This window comes from Siniperca chuatsi, linkage group LG18 (assembly GCF_020085105.1).
Source record: "Siniperca chuatsi isolate FFG_IHB_CAS linkage group LG18, ASM2008510v1, whole genome shotgun sequence".
NCBI classification, from domain to species: domain Eukaryota; kingdom Metazoa; phylum Chordata; class Actinopteri; order Centrarchiformes; family Sinipercidae; genus Siniperca; species Siniperca chuatsi.
Genome location: NC_058059.1, coordinates 21357021 through 21376193, shown reverse-complemented (window position 1 = coordinate 21376193; position 19173 = coordinate 21357021). Strand labels below are relative to the sequence as shown.

The following is a 19173-nucleotide window of genomic DNA, read 5'->3' as shown; positions in this document are numbered from 1 at the left end:
ACATGCCTGAATGGTGGCTTATTAATCATCATTTTAGTATTAGATAGATTCATTTATCTTTCATTTTTTTCCCAAACAGCTTGCTGTGTAATATTCGTCACGCTTAGCACAAATTGTACCTTACACCCCTTACAACACATCTACACAGGAAGCGTAGCGTGAGCAGCACGTTAGCAGAGCAGTAGCAGCTTCAGCCCTCCATCTGTGTCCACAGGCACAGGAGTGTAGTTAACCCGCGTTTTGTCAGCAGTCCAACACACAATCAATAAAGTTACTGTTGTACTGCCTGTGTAGACAGCTGTATTGATGAAAATCTGAGCGTATCTGTTCCATCCCACGTGCGTGAGACGGACGACTGTAAAACGCGGTTGAAACGCTTTCTGTGTAGACGAACCGTTATTTATAAGGATAAATTATCTGTTGATATTTGGTACAAACCTAAATTGCGAATATATTGTCTCATCAAAAACTACCTAAACCGCAACATTATGTGAAGAAGAACGTAACCAAAAGTCAAAGATCTCAGTGTGGACAGTTATGTTCAGGTACATTATCATTAACTTTTGAAAAGGTAGGAGTAATGGCTTTGTTATGTGATTTAGATGAGATTGAAGCTGAAGTCCATTTTATGTTTTAATGCTCATCATATGATGATTTAAGGGTCACATTTTATAATAAATGTGCTTCACTGTTAACTTCTTCTGGTCGGATGATTCGGAAGACTTGAGTTGTGAGAGCCTTTTTGTGGCAGATTTTATTTGTAGAGTTTGGCATGCAGTGTAACACTATATGTTAGTATACATATACATGTAAATGTTTTATTGTCTCATAAATCCAGGTGGGCTTGGCACTTGTGCATTACAGAAATAAACAATTACCTGTACTACCTGACAGCCCACATAAAAGACCCATGCTAATTCTCTGTTAATGCTTCTCTGCTACAAAAACTTAGCTAAGTTGGAAGTATTTGTTGGTTATTGGTACATTTGAAAATGCGTTAAAAATTAGGGTTTTGGCCTCATGCAACTGCTTCTAATCATACTGTAGACAGTTGATTCATTACATTTTATTTTGCTAATTATTTATTTGTTGCATTATTTGCACATGTACTTCTTATGAACCTCTTCCTCTAGTTCACTCTCCCTTCCTCTACCTTTATCTTCTTTTATTCCCTAAACACCTCTCCTTTTCCTTTCCCTGCCTTCATTCCTTTTCCCTCTGCTTCATCTTCTCTTTTCCCAGGAGATAGCAGTTAACTGGCATTACATTGTGAGTCACTTACCTCTCTTAAGTGCCTTCTTCTTCTTGCTCTTCCTGCTTGTTTCACTCCAAACATCTCCCGTAGCTTTTTCTGGCTCATTATCCTAAGCGCTGCAGATCCACACTGCTGTGATCTGAGAATGCCTTTTCTCTCAGTCGGTACTTTTTCTTTTCCTTCTGCTCAAAGTCATTCCTTTTGTTCCACCAGTTACTTTTACTGAAGCCTTTTTGTGTGGCTTTTATTATTGTATTTATTCCTGCTAACCTATTCAACCAGGTTTCTCTCTCTGCACTGCTGAATTTCACCATCCTGTCCTCTATCTTTTCCTTCTTCTTTCAGTCTTTTCCTTTTCGTGACCAGACTGATTCACATGCATGAAGAGGTGTTTGGCTAAGGAGGGAGAGATTTCTCATGGCCTTGTAGAGACATTCACACACTCATTTTGGGACTGTTTGGATTGGTCTGATTGCTCTTAAGGTTTTACATGCAGACAGTGTTGAGCTCATTGGAGAGTATTTTCACAGTCCTTGAAGAGCTTCACTGAAATGTAACACCTGGCTCACACCTATACATCCATCTGTCTGCTGAAGCCTTTGATGACTCACTCACTGTGCCGGTAGAACATCAGCCTATAGGCTTGTGTGTCTAACAAGTGCCTCATCTTGATTGACTGCACTGTTAGTACCTCCTGAAAGTACATGTAACTCACCATCTGAGCAGGGCTGAAATTTTCCACAGTTTCCCCCAAAGGATGGGGCAAACGAAGGAAATCAAAGGAAAAATCATGACGTTATGTAGTGGAAAAGAGCCATAGGTGTATTTGTGTGAATGCAGTGGAGCGGGCATGTATGTCACGTATGCTTTAATATCCTGAGTCTACAAATGTAGCTGCACTCTTGGAACAGAAGCACAGGGGAGGGTGTAGTCTATAACATCATGAGGCCAGAATAGCATCTAGGCGGAGGCTCTCTTCTGTGGATTATATACTTTCCTGTAACCCAGCGTTAACCTTGCAGATTGATGACTATGCTGCCTCTGCCCAGAGGGGGATCGCTCAGACCTTCCTCTCTAATGGTCCAAAAGAAAATGCAGAGTACCTCTCCCCATCCTCCACATCATTACCGTCCTGCTCCCTCTTCTTCTTCTTTCCTTATTGCTTCCTCTCTACCGTTCATCCCCCCACTTCCCTCATAACTTCACCTCCCCCGGCGACGCCATGTCCCCGGATCCTGCGGTCTCCCATCAGCTGATGTAGTGGAACGAAGCACTGCCATGTTATTCTTCAGCTGGAGGGAGTGGTGACAATGAGGGCACGTTCAGACCGATGATAGCTCTCTGAAGGTGTAAGGAAGTCCAGTTTGAAAGCTTATCAGAGAGGAAGATAATTATTTAAGCCAGAATGATTTAATATTTGAACAACTTGCTCAGAGCCTTGAAAAGCTACTTTTATGTGCATGGCGCAAATTCATTGTTCATTTCAATGACACCACTGCATTGGTACAATGATAGTCCTGACGCAGAGGACTGGAGGTATAAAAAAAAAGTGCAGGGTTGTCTGGCAAAAAAGTTGAACCTTTTGCTGCAATGCAGTGCAACATCATCAGGCAACGCACTACTTTGGCCAATTGAATACGTGCAAGCACACATTCCTAGTAGATTACCTTGTAACAAGAATGGTGTAACTTGACCATTTACAATAAGATTATTTCCGTCATGATTCCCGAGTTGTGAAAACCGTGTTTTATAGTATTATAAGACGCAGTGGATCTATTACTCAAACCGGCCTTCCTGTCTCATAATTAGTCATCTCACCAGAACCTATAACTACCTATATTTTGCCCACACCAACTCTGCCCCTTGCTTTTATTTAACACAGTGCTGTTTTTGGTTTGATCTCTTTCGATCTCTCGTTAATGCTGATGTGTTGGCACAACGAAGAAACAAACTAGGAGTAAACTATTTTGCTGCATCAACACATCTCATTGAAATCAATGGGGAGGTTACTTTTGTTTTAGACATTGTGCTCTTGTGCTGAGGAAGACAGCAAGCCCAACCCAAGTCCTGGTACATGCTGAAATCTAAGTCTTCACACCCAGTGAGAGAGCCTGGGAAGGAGAGGATGTCACCAAACTGAGTTGACGTTCCTTCTTGATGTTTTAATCACGAACACAGCAGAGGACAAGGGAAGGGAGTGCAAATGAAGAGAGATTTCAGCTTATGCTAATGATCATAATGTTGCCAGCCGCTGCAGAGCTGTGCTTTTGATTTGAGCAAAGTATCCTCCCATCAGTGTCATCTTTAGCGTCTAAACCACAAGGTGGATGTTACTGATATGTAACGTTGGAGGCCAGATTATGGTGGAATATGCATCCAGAAATTCAAGATACCCAAGCAGAGAATAATAAGCATTATCCCTCCACATTATTCTATCATTTGCTGGATCTTCCTTCATAATGCCCCTCACCCCTACGTCAACTGTGATAACAGTCAGGGTTCAAGGTGAAAACTGGATATTAATATAAAGACAGATAACTGAGGGCATGGTCACATGTCATCTTGCCCTGTATGATTTTTATTAGTACAGTATTGATTTTCAACATTTCCACACAGTAAATGATCTGAATTTCTTCTGGCCCTAAACAGAACATGCCACATCACTTTATCTTTCTCCAGCGCAAAACATGTTCACCTTCATTTTCATCTTCAGATCCCATTTTAGATATTAACTATATTAAGGCATGGGAAATATTGGGGTTTGGATTAAAAAAAATACTTTGGAAAAGTTTGGGAGAGATCATGATTAACATCGTTGACTGTTGGTAGGAAAACAGGAAACAAACAATGGTCTTCCTTGTCAAAGTAACATGTTTTTTTCACCCAACCATGCCCCCCCGAACTACTTCCCATGAGGTTTTGCAAAGACACTAACAACATCACCTTACTTCTGCTTTTGTTCTCACCAGACAACAGTTATAACTTGCACGCCACTAGACGTCCTTGTCAGGTAAATGTAAACATATTGCATTTTAAGCATTTGAATAAATGACAAATGCTGTTGTTTTTCTTGTGAGGACAGTCTTGAAAAGACATTTGAACTTAATGGAACCATTACCAAAACCTTTCCCTAATGCAAACCAAATCTTAAAGTCTGTTCACAGCTGTTGGGGAGTACTCCTGCATATGTGAAAAAAAGTTGTATAAAGCCTTTTGTGGCTCCTGAGGGAGCAGCGCAAATTCTGATAAATTGCCTCAAGTGATCTCACGTGTTGACTGGGGCTCAAGAAGTATAGAAGTATAAAAGTTTGAAAATGAACTTGTTACGGCAAAAGGATGCCAGAGGACGTTAACTGCCATTTACAGTAAACAACTGTCTTGTGCAACAAGCACAGCTCAGAAAATGGGGGAAAAAATTAAATGAGCTGCTAATTATGCACCACAGTCCCTTTAAGTAAGTTAAAAAACGGTTAAAGTCATTGACGCATGAAGAGAATGGCTACTGTGTTCTGAGATGATGCCCCATTTATTCAAATGAAAGTTGCTCACGCAGGACAAAGTTCTTGAGGTTTGCACACTTTGTGTCCATCAAGCATGAGCATTAGAGTCCTTAGGCTGAGCCGTGTGGCTCCCTGCACACATGAAAAGAAAAAAAGCATTTAATCAATATTTTGTTCAATTGAATATTTATTGGACTTAAGTGTCGTTTCAGAATTCATGTGATGCTCCGTAATTGATCTTTTGTTGTAGTTGGGTATGGGTATAAGTCTTTTCACCTGCAATTTTGACTGTTGTGTTGTGTGTATAAATATAAATATCCTGATTTTTGTATTGATTTTCATAGGTTACTTTAACTTGTGTTTTTAATATTCAAAATAAACACCTCATAGCATATTTCCAGATTTATATAAAAAAAAATCCAATAAAATGACTAAAAACAAAACTATTGATGCCTATTTATGTAAAATTTCTCTTAAGATACTTTGATAAACCTGAAAACACAAGACTTTTACAGCTTTTACAAAACTCAGGTACCATCATGACATGATCCCACCATGCCCATCTGTCTCTACTACACAATCTTTTTTAGCAGAAATGCCATGACTCTGGTTCACACTGTGAATGCTGCTTTAGCTCTGAGCCAGTCAGTGAGGAAGTGACACAGTTGTAGCAGCGGTAGGGTGTGTGGGTGGTTTCTCAGCGTTGATAATGTGGCAATCTTCATTTCATGCCCCGTGATTTTATTACATTTCATCTGTCTCTCCTGGCGACCCAGCGGCTGCCATCAAATTAGAAGCAGCCCTAATTACCTCTAGTGTGTCATGTTCAGGCTTAACACTGCAAAAAATTTACATGTCACCTAATATTGTATTTGCTGTTATTTGAATCTTGTATTCAAATCTTGTATTAGAATCCTTAAAACTATTTCCTCAATCAGCTTCTAAGTGATGGGATTCTACATGAGAGCACAGTTGTTTAACAATATTGGTTACTTCACATGAGATTTTCATGTAGTTGTGTTTTTTCTCTGTGCTCTTCTGTCTGGTTTGGAGTGGGCGAGGCTCTGTTGGAAAAAGGTGATGTCACATATTTCCATTCACCACACAAAATTCAACAATTCAAGGTTGTTTGCTTTGGATGCCGCTGTCAATCAAATCTGATCAAACCACACCCACACAGTCCTGATGAAGCAGATTAACTGACTTCTATAATAATAATTAAGGGTGTTTTTTTTTTTTTTTACATCTGAGGTTTTGTTGTTTTTTGGCATTTAGTCACAAATATTTCATCTTAAATAGGAGCTGCTCAGGTGCTTTAAACAAAAAAAAAATCTGCTGATTTTCTTTGTGGAAACAATATTGTGGGGAACATTGTTTTGAATTTTTTTTTAATTTATATTACTTGATTAAATAATTGCATTTCAAGCAAAACAAGATAGTAAAGCAGTGATTCTGCAGTCAGTATACTGTATATTTGTGCACCTTACGTCACTACTATTATAATAGTGTTACAGTATACCTATAGTTGTTCTACCATACAGTCACATGTATTGATCTACTATGTTGATTAAAATCTTGCATTGTGGCATCTGTTTATTGAGATCTGAGTGGTTTAATGTGTGTGTGTGTGTGTGTGTGTGTGTATGTGTGAGTTGCTAGGGGTCAGACGCACCATTTCCTCTCTCTTCATTAGAGCCGTGTGAGTCACAGAGACAGGAGACACCTTGACCTTATCAGGGTGACATCTTGTGCTGTTAGGGCAGTCTTGGTACTTTCCAAATCCTCATGAAAACAGACACAGAGGGACAGTTAGATACTGTGTGAACATTCAGTCGTAGCTGTGAATCCTTGAGCCTCAGTGGATGTACTGTAGCTAAGTGGAGAGTTGATATCCCAGAAAGGATAATGAAGTTGTCAAGTCCAGTTCAGTGTGCATATGCATGTGTGTATGCTTGTGTTTGCCTGTAGGGACATCCCCTGACTTTTCCTGTAGCGTCACTGTGAGGCTGCCATTTTTGCTTTTTGGTTTTCTGCAACCTATGAGCGCATGCTAGAAAAAACACAGTGTGAAGTATTTAAGTGAGATATGTCATCTTTATGTCTTCTGTATCAAAGATTTTTTTGGCCACTAGGGGACAGAAGAACTCCAAAACAAGCTAACAGACTCATTTTAACGCTTTATTTTTTATGGCTAATGTGTTAGCAAACAGTTGCAGATTTGCACATCTAGCAGACACAGAGCATTCATTTGGACTCATGTTTGTGAAACCTGGTGAATTTATTTTGGTCTTCTTAGAATTAAAATTCTGTCTATTTAGCTTCTCAGTGTTTTCTTTTCTTCACAAGCTAGTCGCTAACTTTGTCAGCTGCTGCTGGAAGCGAAGTTGAGAGTGAACCATACAGTAAATGTGCCGTGAAACCAAAACTATCAGCTAAACGAGGCTAAACATCAGTGCGCATTCGCACGTCATTTGATTAATCGTTTATATAGAAAAGGTTAGTGGGGCTTGCATTTTTTATATTTGTTAGATAGGAAAGTAAGATGCTTTATAAATGTGATACAATACAGGTGTAATATAGGATTCTTGAAAAGCATTATCATATAATAAGTGATTAGTATTTTAAGGGAATTTCTGGCTTTTTTTCAAAGTGCAACTTAGGATGTAGAATGGTTACCATTGAGGTAAAAGACCTCAAAATGCACAGATCTGGACGCCAGACTTCAGCCTGTGAGACTCATTGGGTACTTTGATGTTAAAGGAACTTTGTGTCCATATTTAAGTGGTCAGCCTCTTGAAGTCAAACTCCCTGATTAAATATCACTAAAATTAGCCTGCAGCAAATGAATTCACTGTCAAAAGATTGGCCATACCTGAGGGGGTGTTGGCTATATCTGTCTGGAATGTTCTTTGTTTTTCAGTTTTACCTGATAAAGGTCTAAGGACCAAAACGTTGTATCTCTAATAAAGTTTATTGCAAGTAAAAGGACAGTGTGTGGGAGTTCTCTCTTCTCTTGCCTATGGATATTTCGTCCTACGACCTGTCTGCAAGAAACATGAGCATGATCCTTTACAGTCACTGTCACAAGAGAAAAATAGTGGACTCTTAAAGAGATGATAAGAGCCTCACATTCAGTTTAATCCAAAAGTTCAGTTCCGTTTTATATATATATATATATTCTAATCATTCTAATCAAGCTTCTTCTTCAAGCTGCTCTCTGAGGACCTTTTGCGCTCTGTTCCACCAGAGCTGTTGAGCACAGTCACTGCTGCTTGTTGTGAATCTTTCAGGACTGTAAGGAGCTGCAGAATTGATTCAGAGTGGCTGTCTTCATCTCAGCAGGCTTTCCTTGCCATCAGAGATAATGTGTTTGTGTATGTGTGTGTGTGTGGCAGCACTGTAAGCTGAGAGTGGGAGTACACTGTCATACCGCAACTTCATGATGCATGACTCCAAATTATGTGGCAGCTTTTGCTTTTTCCTCACTGATCATTCAGAGCAGTCAGCCAGTAATGACTCATGGGAATAACAGAGGTGGAATAACAATATCAAGTGAACTCATATAAAAATATCAAGCTCAGTGGATACAAGTCATACCTAAAGTTTGTTTTTAGATACCAACAAAATGTAGGAGACAATTTTTTGGGTTTCATCACTTTACCTACAGCATGGCGGTTCTGTTTTCAGTCACATATGTGATTTTTTTGTACAGAATGATTTTTAGCAGAATATCTCAAACATTTCTTAACAGATTTCAACAGTATAGACCACACGCCTTCCAATTTGAATAAATTGTCCACTATTTTGATTTGACTTATTTTTCACTTTTTCCACCACAAATTTTATACAATCTAATGTGGCCAATTTCATTCAAACTTGCCATACTGCTTGAATTGGAATAAAAACAGACATGTGGACATGGCATGTGGCCATGACTAACTTGGTCTTACTATCAATATTACTACCTGTAGCAAGTAAAGCTAGTAACAGGGGAAGTCGCAGCTGAATTAAATGAAGATAAAGTGATGGTGTTTCCTCAGTTTGACTTTTTCTTTTGGTATTCTGATTCCATTTCAACAAGGACAACTTCTTTGCTTTTTATGTTAAGGCTTGATTAGGTTTTTAGTTAAAGACTTGTGTATCATTATAATTAATGATTTTAGAGAAGAAAGACTGTCTTGCCTGTTTAATTTCTTTGTTGTACTTAGTATCGTACTTAGTATCCTTTGGGCTCTACGCAGGCACATCACCTCACCGATATCACTGACGCTCAGTAGATGGGTACCAATGATCTTCTGAGCGGCTTATCTTTAAGAGCTTGTAGATTTCATGGTGAACCTGAAGTTTTGTCTTTCTCCACTTTCGTTATGCTCGGCAACACTCTCTCTTAAGCTGCCTAACAACCACTCCATTTCTCCAGGGGGCTTTTTGTTTTGTGCAATGTTATCAATGATGTTTTGTATTTCTGAGCTGAAGTTGTTCACGAGATCCTCAGTTGGTGATGCCATAAGCAACAAATAACTCTACAGTCAACTTTACAGTTTTCTTAAAGGTTTCAATGGTATTATCATCAATGATACGTTTTTTGATTGTTCAAGTACCCTTCTGTTGTACAGGAAAACCAGACACATCAAAGAATATGCAACAGTGATCTGAAATAGCAAAATCCATGACACAGTGTATGGTAATATTAAGTCCTTTTGATATGACTAAGTCCAGAGTATGTGTGTGGGTCCAGAAACATGAGTGAGGTCAAATGTTTCCAGTAGGGTAATTAAGTTTCGAGCATTGGGGGCTGTTCGGTTTTCAACATGAATATTAAAATCACCTGAGATAATTAAACAATCGTAGTCAACGGAGACCTTGGACAGTAGCTGTTGGGCCTCGCCTCACCTCACCATGTGTGAGAGACAAAGACAGGCCTACCTGAAAAAGCTGAAGCCTTCACTAAGAGGCTTGACTGAGAAACAAAGGACAGACAGTAGAACGGTAGCAAGTCTCTACAGCCGTTAACTCACACTTAGATGTAAGACTGACGCGAGAGCCCGGTGGAAGCCAACGCGAGATCTCAGGTGAATCGAAACACCGGACTCCTATTGGATGAGATGTGCAATACAGCCCACGAAATCTTGCCACACAGCTGTGACGACATCACATCTATAAAGCTGGTGTATAATTATGCTGGCTTCTTTAAAGTTTCACAAGAGTGAGCAATTTGCCTACCTCTTCTATGTTGAACTCCAAATCCTTCAACCTACTAACTATTAATGGTAATTTAGGTTATAGTTATTTAATTATTAATTATTAATCAATTCCAAATTGATAGTTTAGTGTATTTTATGAGACTCAATCAATTAAGGACTCCCTGTGCAACTCGGCATTACGCCGATTCCCTTCTCCAGCGATTCCCTTCTCCAGCGATTCCCTTCTCCAGCGATCTCCCTCTCCAGCGATCTCCACGCCAGTGAGTCTTCCCTCCAGCAGACTTCCCCATCTCCAGACCCGCACACCTGTCTTCACCTCCTGTAACTTAATAAAGCACCTTCTGTCTCCATATCGGTGTCTCCTGCCTGTCTGTCCGTAACATTATGATTATCTTTGATAATTCTGATAGCCCGAAGTAATTGATCACACCTACACAAGTGGGTGCCCCCCTTTAAACATTGTGAATCCCAACAGAGGCTTGTGTCTGGGCAGAGATAGATTTTATAACTGTGTGTTATTTCATCTAAGCTTCATTGTTGTGAATTGTGCTTTGCTTATTTTGGAGAGTAACAGACTGCCGTGTGTTTCTCTTTCTGTTAGCACGTTCCATTTTGTATCGTGCCACGGCGTTAGGCTGTTTAACTGTGTTAGCTCTAGCCGCTGTGGAGGCTAATAACTGTGCTTTATCAGACCAAAGTCCAGTAACACGGCTGGTGAATGAAAGTTTGCTGTCAGGTTACTCTGTGCTAAAGGGGTAGCCATTGTGCTTTACCACGGCATTGAGATTCTTTGTGCCACACTCTGTGTGCTTTCTTTCTCTTTCCTCTCCACTAACCCACACGCCTTTACACGTACATATACACTTACGCAAACATCTTATATGCCCAGATAGCGTGGGAGCATAGCTAGCTGCCCGACAGACAGTAATTTTTTAAATGTAGCATTACCGTTTATAGATACAGCAAGGTATTCAAAAGACGTGAATTCCCCAAGGGGGATTTCCTTGCAGCTATAGATATCAGAGAAGACAGAGGCTATTCCACCATTTCTATCCAGCCAGGTCTCGGTCAGTAGGGTGAAGTTTAGGTTATGGGTACTTATAAGGCCAATAACTAAAAATGGCTTATTCGTTAGCGATCTGACGTGTAATAAAGCCGTTTTTTATCGTTTGAAGTGCATGGTTTATGGGGGACTGATAGTTGAAGTCCGAACCGGTAATAGATTGTTTATTATTGTTTTATTCCTGTATGTTACAGGGAAATTATGTGATCTGGGTCTATGGTTTATAATTACAGGAATTTATATAGCAGAGTCATAAGTAGAATGGATCGGACTCACCGAACATCAGTTGCGTTGGTCATGGGTGTGACTCATGAAACTTGTCACAATTAAAATTTCTGAATTTCCCAGACAGGATTTAGGAGTCCTCCAAAAATCAGTGTGATCATCAGGAGATTAGCATGATTGTCTATCGCTCTGTGTATTTTGATGCAGATACTGAACTTCTAAACACTGACTATTGATACAATAACAAATTTAGATAAATGTATGGGCTTGGCGGTGGTATGTGGTGTTCAAACAAGTTAAGTAATAATTTCAGTGTTTCTGAATAAATAGACCTTTTGCTCATTATACTCATAACTACATTTTACTGTAGTATTTTTTTTCTTCTATCATCATATTATACTTAAACAACATATGGGGTCATTAGAAGTACCTTGCTAAAGGCAACATAGTGCATCAGCAGTTTTGTAATGAACTAAATCGGTATAGCCAGTGGCCTTCATTACCATATGCCCTGTATTTGCACTCCTGCTGTGCAGGCAGTGAGGTTTAATCTTGTTGCATGGCCCCATACCCAGTGCACTTAAAGGTGGGGTGAACTAATCAGCCCATGCATTTAAATGACACATACTGTATACATACCATATGTTCTTACATTGAGAAATGGGCAAATTTTCAACACCTGTAGGGATTGTCACTTGGAACATTTTAGAATTTTGCAGTCTTTATATACAAAAATCTGTAAAATATAGTATTAAAACTGCGTTTTCCATGTTTATTGAATATGTTGTAATATGCAAAAAAAAAAAACACATAAAGGAACGTAGAAGTAAAAACAGAAAACTGTACTGACATTTATTCTGATTTTGGCCTCAGCCACCTCAGAGATTATATTTTACATTTATACACAAATATCAGTTGGTAATAAAAGGCCAAAATGATTGTTTTTTTTGTTGTTGTTTTGTTTGTTTTTTACTGTCTTCAACATAGTTTATAAAGTAGCAGTAAAGATATGATCAAAATGATCAAACTTGAAAACAAAATCAGGAGGGTTGGCAAGAAACACACACACAAAAGTACACAAACACACACATCTTAGCCTAAATATATGAATTAAATGCAGACGGAACCACAGATGTGTTTGCCTGGCGTTGCCAGAGGCTGTTTGTAATATAGAATACTTCATCACACCCTCCATCCAGAAGTGACATATGATAAATTTAAGTGATTGATGTCCTTCCATGCTGCCCAGGGGCCATAGTACAGGTCCTCACTTTTATTTTATTTTCTTTTCTTTTCTTTTCTGTTCTTTTCTTTTCTTTTCTTTTCTTTTCTTTTCTCCTCTTCTCTTGTCTTCCTATCTCCTGGATTAGACTGCACACCACAATTTGTGGTATTTCGCAAGCTGCATGACATGGAAAGGTGATTGTCCAGGAGGTGCCAAATAGAGATTTTCAGGATCATGAATGACAACAGCCATGGTGTCTAGTGTCCTGGTTCACATTGTAGGTGTCAAACTAGACAAGATGAGGCCAAAAAAATAAATCTGACATGCTGGTCTTTAAATTGAGGCCTCTATGAATAAAATGATAAAATTGTCATGCCCGACACTTTGATTCCAAATTCCCTACTTCTGTTGGATTATTTTGCTGATGTCATATAATCTGATCCCAACATTATGGATTGTACTAGATCAACAGCATTTCATGATAGTGACACCGGCCATTAATGTTCTCAGTCAAAAAGTAATTTTTGCTTTGTTCTTTTGGGCAACTGTACAGTAGTCACAAAGTCAAGAGACAAATGTGGAGAAAATGTGAAAAAAAAAACCTGCTAATTATACTGAGGGTTAATGCAGCAAATGATTTTTTAAATACATCTTTCATCTGTATTGATTTTTTTTTAACTCTAATATTCACGTTTTTTAATAGTCATAAATATTCAATATTCAAAATAAACACTGATACATTCCCAACTTTGTTTTTTCTTTTTGAAAAGAAACAACCTAAAAGAATGAGTCATAAATATCCTCATGAGTAGTACAAAATCAGATTGAGTGTGCTTGACTGCGTTTAGCTTGTTCAACCTATTAAATCTGAGAAAACCAGCAAGCTGCCACCACAGAGACCTTGCTGTGTTTCAGAATCTGAAAAACATTTGCACAAGCTCAAATGAACTCAGCTATTCTGCCTCAGCAGTCAGCTCAAGAATTAAGGCCGTGTCAACAGGAGAGAAAAGTCTTCCCACCTCACCAGCTGACTCTGGGACTGAAAGCTGACGCAACAGAGTGCATTTTCATTTCATTTTCTCCTCCACACCAGGCATCCCGGGCTCCCCAGAGAGAGAAGAAGTAAGATATCTGCTGCTACGGCAAATAGAAAAGAGAGCTGCATGTTACCTAATTCTGAGCACAGATACAATATTATCTTATTTACACAGATCATTAGAAGTAAAGTCCAATATTCACTTTTCTTGTAGCTCTGTTTTGGTCTCCACCAACTTTTCAGGGAAATATCTGGCTCTGTAGTGCTAATAGCTAGCCAATTGTTTGCTATGTTTATCTGTCTGTGGTTTGGTGCTGGACAGGTAGTGTACAGTTGGCTTTTTCGCTGAAAACAGCTGGAAATGACGCTGATGAGAGGGATGGGACTGAACCAAAAAGCACAGTTGCGGGCCGTACAGCCAACCTCACTGTGACGACAAAACTTCAGTGAGCTATACACAGTCACCGCACCCAGCTGCAACCAAAATATAGTTGCAGCATGTAACTTGTCCTAAAACCTGCTCATGTAAGGGTTGAACAAACAAGATACAACTTTAGAGGTGTTGGTAGGCATATTTTGAACATTGAACAAAGCCAGGCTAGCTGTTTCTCCCTCCTTCCAGTCTTTATGCTAAGCTGGGCTAACAACATCCTGGCTCCAGTTTTGTACTTAACACACAGACACGAGCTTGATATAGCTCTTTTCATCTCACTCTTGGAAAGAAAGCAAATAAGCTTTTGCTTATGCTTCCTTGAGGGAGAGAGAAGATGAGAGGATGCTCATGTAATATTCATACTAAGAGAACGTAACTAAATGTGGAGAGCAAGCGGAAGAGACACATATAAAAACATGAAGATTGAGTGATGAGATGATGAGACAGTGATGAAATGTTGGACATGTAGAAAACTAAATGATGCAGAGCAACACAGTGAAGCTTCTGCCAGCCATTTATCCTGGTGTGTGGGCTGGTGCTTCTCTGACAGCTGAGACAGAGAGTGTGCTACTATATATATGTGTGTGTGTGTCTTCATCTCACATACTTGGGTGCATAATATAGATCTCCAGCCTGCTGATTCAGCCGCCCCGAACCTCTCATAATAATTACAGCCAGAGTGTGGCAGGGCTCCGACACTGGCGTCTGCAAAATGTCACTGTGCTTCACATAGCCCATCAATCCGGAGGTCTGTCCCCCGCTAACAGGCCATTGTGTGGGAGCGCTCTCAGACATGGAGGGTGCTGACTCCCAGAACCCCCTGGGGGAAACAAGCAACTCAGTCTGTAGACAGCCAGTTCAAACCAATACTACAAAGTGCTTTGGATGAAATGTTACTCATTTGTTTTGGGTTTTTCATTACTCCAGAAAAAATAAATTAGCAGTGTGTATTTTGAGTATTACAAAACTGGTGAAATTCACAAAAACAATAATACCCATATTACACAAGTAAAGTCATCAGATTTTTAAAGCAGTACGTTTTTGGCCACTTGGACAAGAAGAACAAGCTGTAAACACAACGCAGATATATTGTCACCTCATAAAGTTGACATGTTTTGGGTCTCTGTAAATAATATTATAGAGTACGGTCTAGACCTGCTCTATAGGAAACGTGCAATGAGATAACTTCTGTTATGAATTGGCGCTATATAAATAAAATTGAATTGAAACATGTTAGCAAATAGGAGTCAGGGTATTTTGCTACTTGATGAATGGAAGTCCGATGTTTTGCAGTCCACCAACTCCTGAGGGAAACATCTGGCTCTTTAGCTGGTAAATGCTCCACTATGTTCACCAGCTAGTTGCAAACTTTGTCTGTCTGCAGTTTTGTGCTCGTCAGGTAGTGTACAGTGGGATTATCTGAGATTCTGCTGCCTGCTGTGGCTGGAAACAAGGCTGATGAGAGCTATGAGACTGAACCATCCAGTAAACAGTAAAGCTGTGGGCCGTAAAACCAAAACAATGAACTGGAAGAAGCTAAAACACTGTAGAGCTGAGGGGGTCTGCAGAGTTGGGTAATAATTCTCCTTGGGTTTGTCACTTTGAGCAACCCATTTCACATTACACTTAGTCATTTGATTGTTATTATTCATTATTGCAACTTTAATATCATTTGTTGCCTACCACGTTTCTATTAGTAAAAGCGTTTTCCAAAGATTTTGATTTTGTGAAATTTGAAATGAGGTGATTAGTGTCCTCTTGCAGCAGGAAACTTTTGGATGTGTGGGGACATAAAATCCAAGAGAAAGTCAGTTTAAACTGATGTGTGTGTTTAAAACAATCCGACCTAATAAAATTGTGAAAAACAGTGAAATCTGTGACCGTTAGCGACCTCAGTTTACAATTTAACCATGTTTGTAAAGCATGTCAGTATTTTCGTATTTCCATTTTGAGGCACATAGGCCTCTTTCACAGCAGACATTTTGACATTTCACAGAAGGAAAAGCACAGGTGTAAATAATAAAATGAATGATGACTGAATTCCATTTAGCTGCTTCTGTTTTAGGGTTCTGGCAATAGTGCATGCTGGCTCACTGTCATGGCTTATTGGGACACTTAAATACAACAGAGCCATCGTTAATGTTATTAGTAACACCTGTGCTTTTCCTTCTATGACAAGTTCAAATGTCTGCTGTGAAAAAGGCTTCGATGGATATCAGTATCAGTAATGTATACCCTACATGAATTTAGAATGGGGGAAATACATTGGATGGCCAAATGTATATGGAAAGTGTTCCCATAAGAGTGGAGGCTCTTATAGCAGCATATTAATGCCCATGGTTTGGAATGACATGTCACACACATTCATACACTGATGGCAGATGCTAACTGCTCATCAGTCCAAAGAAACTAACTAATCATTCACACACACTCACACACTGAAGGCACAGCCCTCAGGAGCAATTTGGGGTTCAGTGTCTTGCCTATGGACGACCCCCTCTACCACAAAGCCACAGACGCCACCCACATATGGGTGTAATATTCAGATGTGCATATACTTTGTTTGGTTGTCCACATTTTGTGCAGTCTACTAGCTAATAATCAATGAATCAGCATATCTCAAATAACATGGGTCACTGTTGAGGTGGTGGATGGTGTGCACCTATTTACAGCAGTGGCCAGTGGCCAGTAAAAAGCAACAGCAGTTAGCTGTCTGCATGTGTGTGTGTGTGTGTGTGTGTGCACGCGCTTTACTGTTTGTGAAAGTGTAAGTCATTTAACCAATCCCCAGCCATGACAGCTAATATTGGAAGACTGAATTGTCACACCTATTTGTCTGTGGACAATTTGAAGTGGATGTTTCAGAGCTGTAACTCGTGTTGAATTAAACAGTTGTTTCGCCGTGATAGCAGACTGACCTTTTTGTTAGGAAGCTCACAGAGATGACGGAGAGACTTTTTAATTGCTTTTTTTTTCAAACTGAAAAGTTGTCAATATTTGTCTAATGAGGCAAGATGGCAAAAGTTTTTCTTCAGTCAGCCAAGTTTGTAAAAAATACATTCATATTCACAACTGTGGATGAGAAATGGGAAAGTACACATACACTCAAGCTGGTTCATTCAAAACCAGACAAAATTCCATTTACTTTTTATTTGGGATATATTCATTTACCATTTAACTTAACTTAAGCATACAGATTATATAGTAATGAAACATTACATAAGTTATTTAAAGTTGATTTCAACTACCTGAGAATCCAGGAGTTTATTTGTACCGGTGACCATTTTCATTTTGGTTTTCCTGCATTAGGTTTCACACTTCACCTGTTTATTTTATTTACCAGCACAGCAGCAAGAAGTTGAGTTAACACATTAAATGAGAAGATCTAAACTATGCTTACACTTTACTGATGATATGCAGACAAATTAATTCTTTATATGTGCTCGGTGTAATGTGTGTAATGGTAATGTCTTGATCTTGAATTCTTAGAAAAGCAGAAACTATCTTCTTCCTTCTGTATTGAATCTGTGTTGCGTCTGTGTGTGTGTGTGTTTGTGTGACCAGACCAATGATGTAGCAGGAAACACCTGGAACTGGCTCTACTTCATCCCTCTCATCATCATCGGCTCCTTCTTCATGCTCAACCTAGTGCTTGGTGTCCTATCAGGGTAAGTCATCTCATAACGTAGACACACAAATTCCTGGTCTGTTCCAGGCCGGGGTCATATTACATGTAATAAATGCTGATCATCGCTGATTATTTATGTTTTTTTTAAAAGAGAATCCTGGAAATCCTGGTTTGTGTATAGTTTGTACGTTAAAAATGTGTAATAATTGGACTGGAAAAAAACCCTGTAATTGGATTTAAAAAAAATAATTTGCATCTCAAACAGTCCAGGGTTCAAAATGTTCTTCTTAGACTTTCGTAGATGGTTTATAAACCGGACCTTATTTGCATTTTCTGTTCACGTACTATTACTGGAAACATTTTCTGAGCTGTGCTTGTTGCAAGATGACCTTTTACTGTAAAATACACAGAAACAACACGTTTTGGGTAAATGGGAAATTAGAAGTTAAATTGAGAACATGATGTCAAAAAATCAATGCTTTTTGAATGGGTCTCTATTAGACTCTTTGAGAATACTTTAATATTTCGTCTGAAGGCACATCTATATTGGCTTTAGCTTGTGGCCATTTTACTCGCTGCTTGATTCAAACCAAGCCGTACTGTACATGGAGAGTGCACTGTCCATCGATCATAGATTAGGGCTTCAAGACGGTATCCTACCTGTCTGTTAACTACAACAGAGCAGAAGGTTATCTCATGGCTTGTGAAAAAATGCTGAATTGAGGGTGAATTGAGTAAATGAACAGATTATTGCTCCTGGATCTGACATCTGTCCATCTCATTGTCTGTGGTCGCAGAGAGTCTCTTCTCACCTGCTGTGACTCACAGCCCCTTGCCTCACCAAAATCTGGATGAAAGCAAACATGTGCGTGGTCATTAGTCTGGAGGTCACAAGAAACCCACTACTGAAGCAGCTTCCCTGTCACTCTTGTCATTCTCCCTGTCAAAACTGTATTCCAGGATAAGAAGTGTTTTCTTTTTTGTCCCCTGCTTGTACTGTTACTGTCCACCACATTTTTCTTAAGTAACGTTTTTACTAATATATTTTGTAAATGATATCATTTCACCATCTCAATGAGCAACACTGCTTTTTAGCAATATTGAATTTACAGGATTTTTGCTTTAATGTGATGAAGTACAGTATCTCAGTATGTCAAGTATGTAAGACAAAGGCATTTTGGGAAATATGCTTATTTGCTTTCTTGCTGGGATTTAGATGAGAAGATAGCTATACATCTCATATCTGTTTGGACAGAGCCAGGCTAGCTATTTCTCTCTGTGTCCACTCTTCATGCTAAGTTAAGCTAATTGTCTTCTGGCTGTAGCTTCTTATTTAGCATACAGATATGAGAGTCGTATCGATCTCCTCAGCTAACTCTCGGCAAGAAAGCAAATAAGCATATTTCCAAAAATGTCGAAAAATTCCTTTAATAAACTGTAATTAAGGTTTTTTTTAATCTATAAACTGTTTTTAATTGACTTTCCAAAACATTAACTAAAACTAACTATATATATTGCTATATATAGCAATATATATATTGCTATATAAAATTACATACAGTATTCTTTCATAAATCCTACAACTGATACATCTCTGATAGGCA

General features: G+C 39.0%; 1 protein-coding gene across 1 annotated transcript in view; it reads left to right on the top strand.

The window, feature by feature from the left end:
• Positions 1–19173, top strand: part of cacna1bb (calcium channel, voltage-dependent, N type, alpha 1B subunit, b) — a 178772-nt gene that overhangs the window by 71432 nt on the left and 88167 nt on the right. The window contains 1 exon segment of the mRNA XM_044173254.1: positions 17506–17609. Within this exon segment, the coding sequence (XP_044029189.1) occupies positions 17506–17609 (104 nt within the window).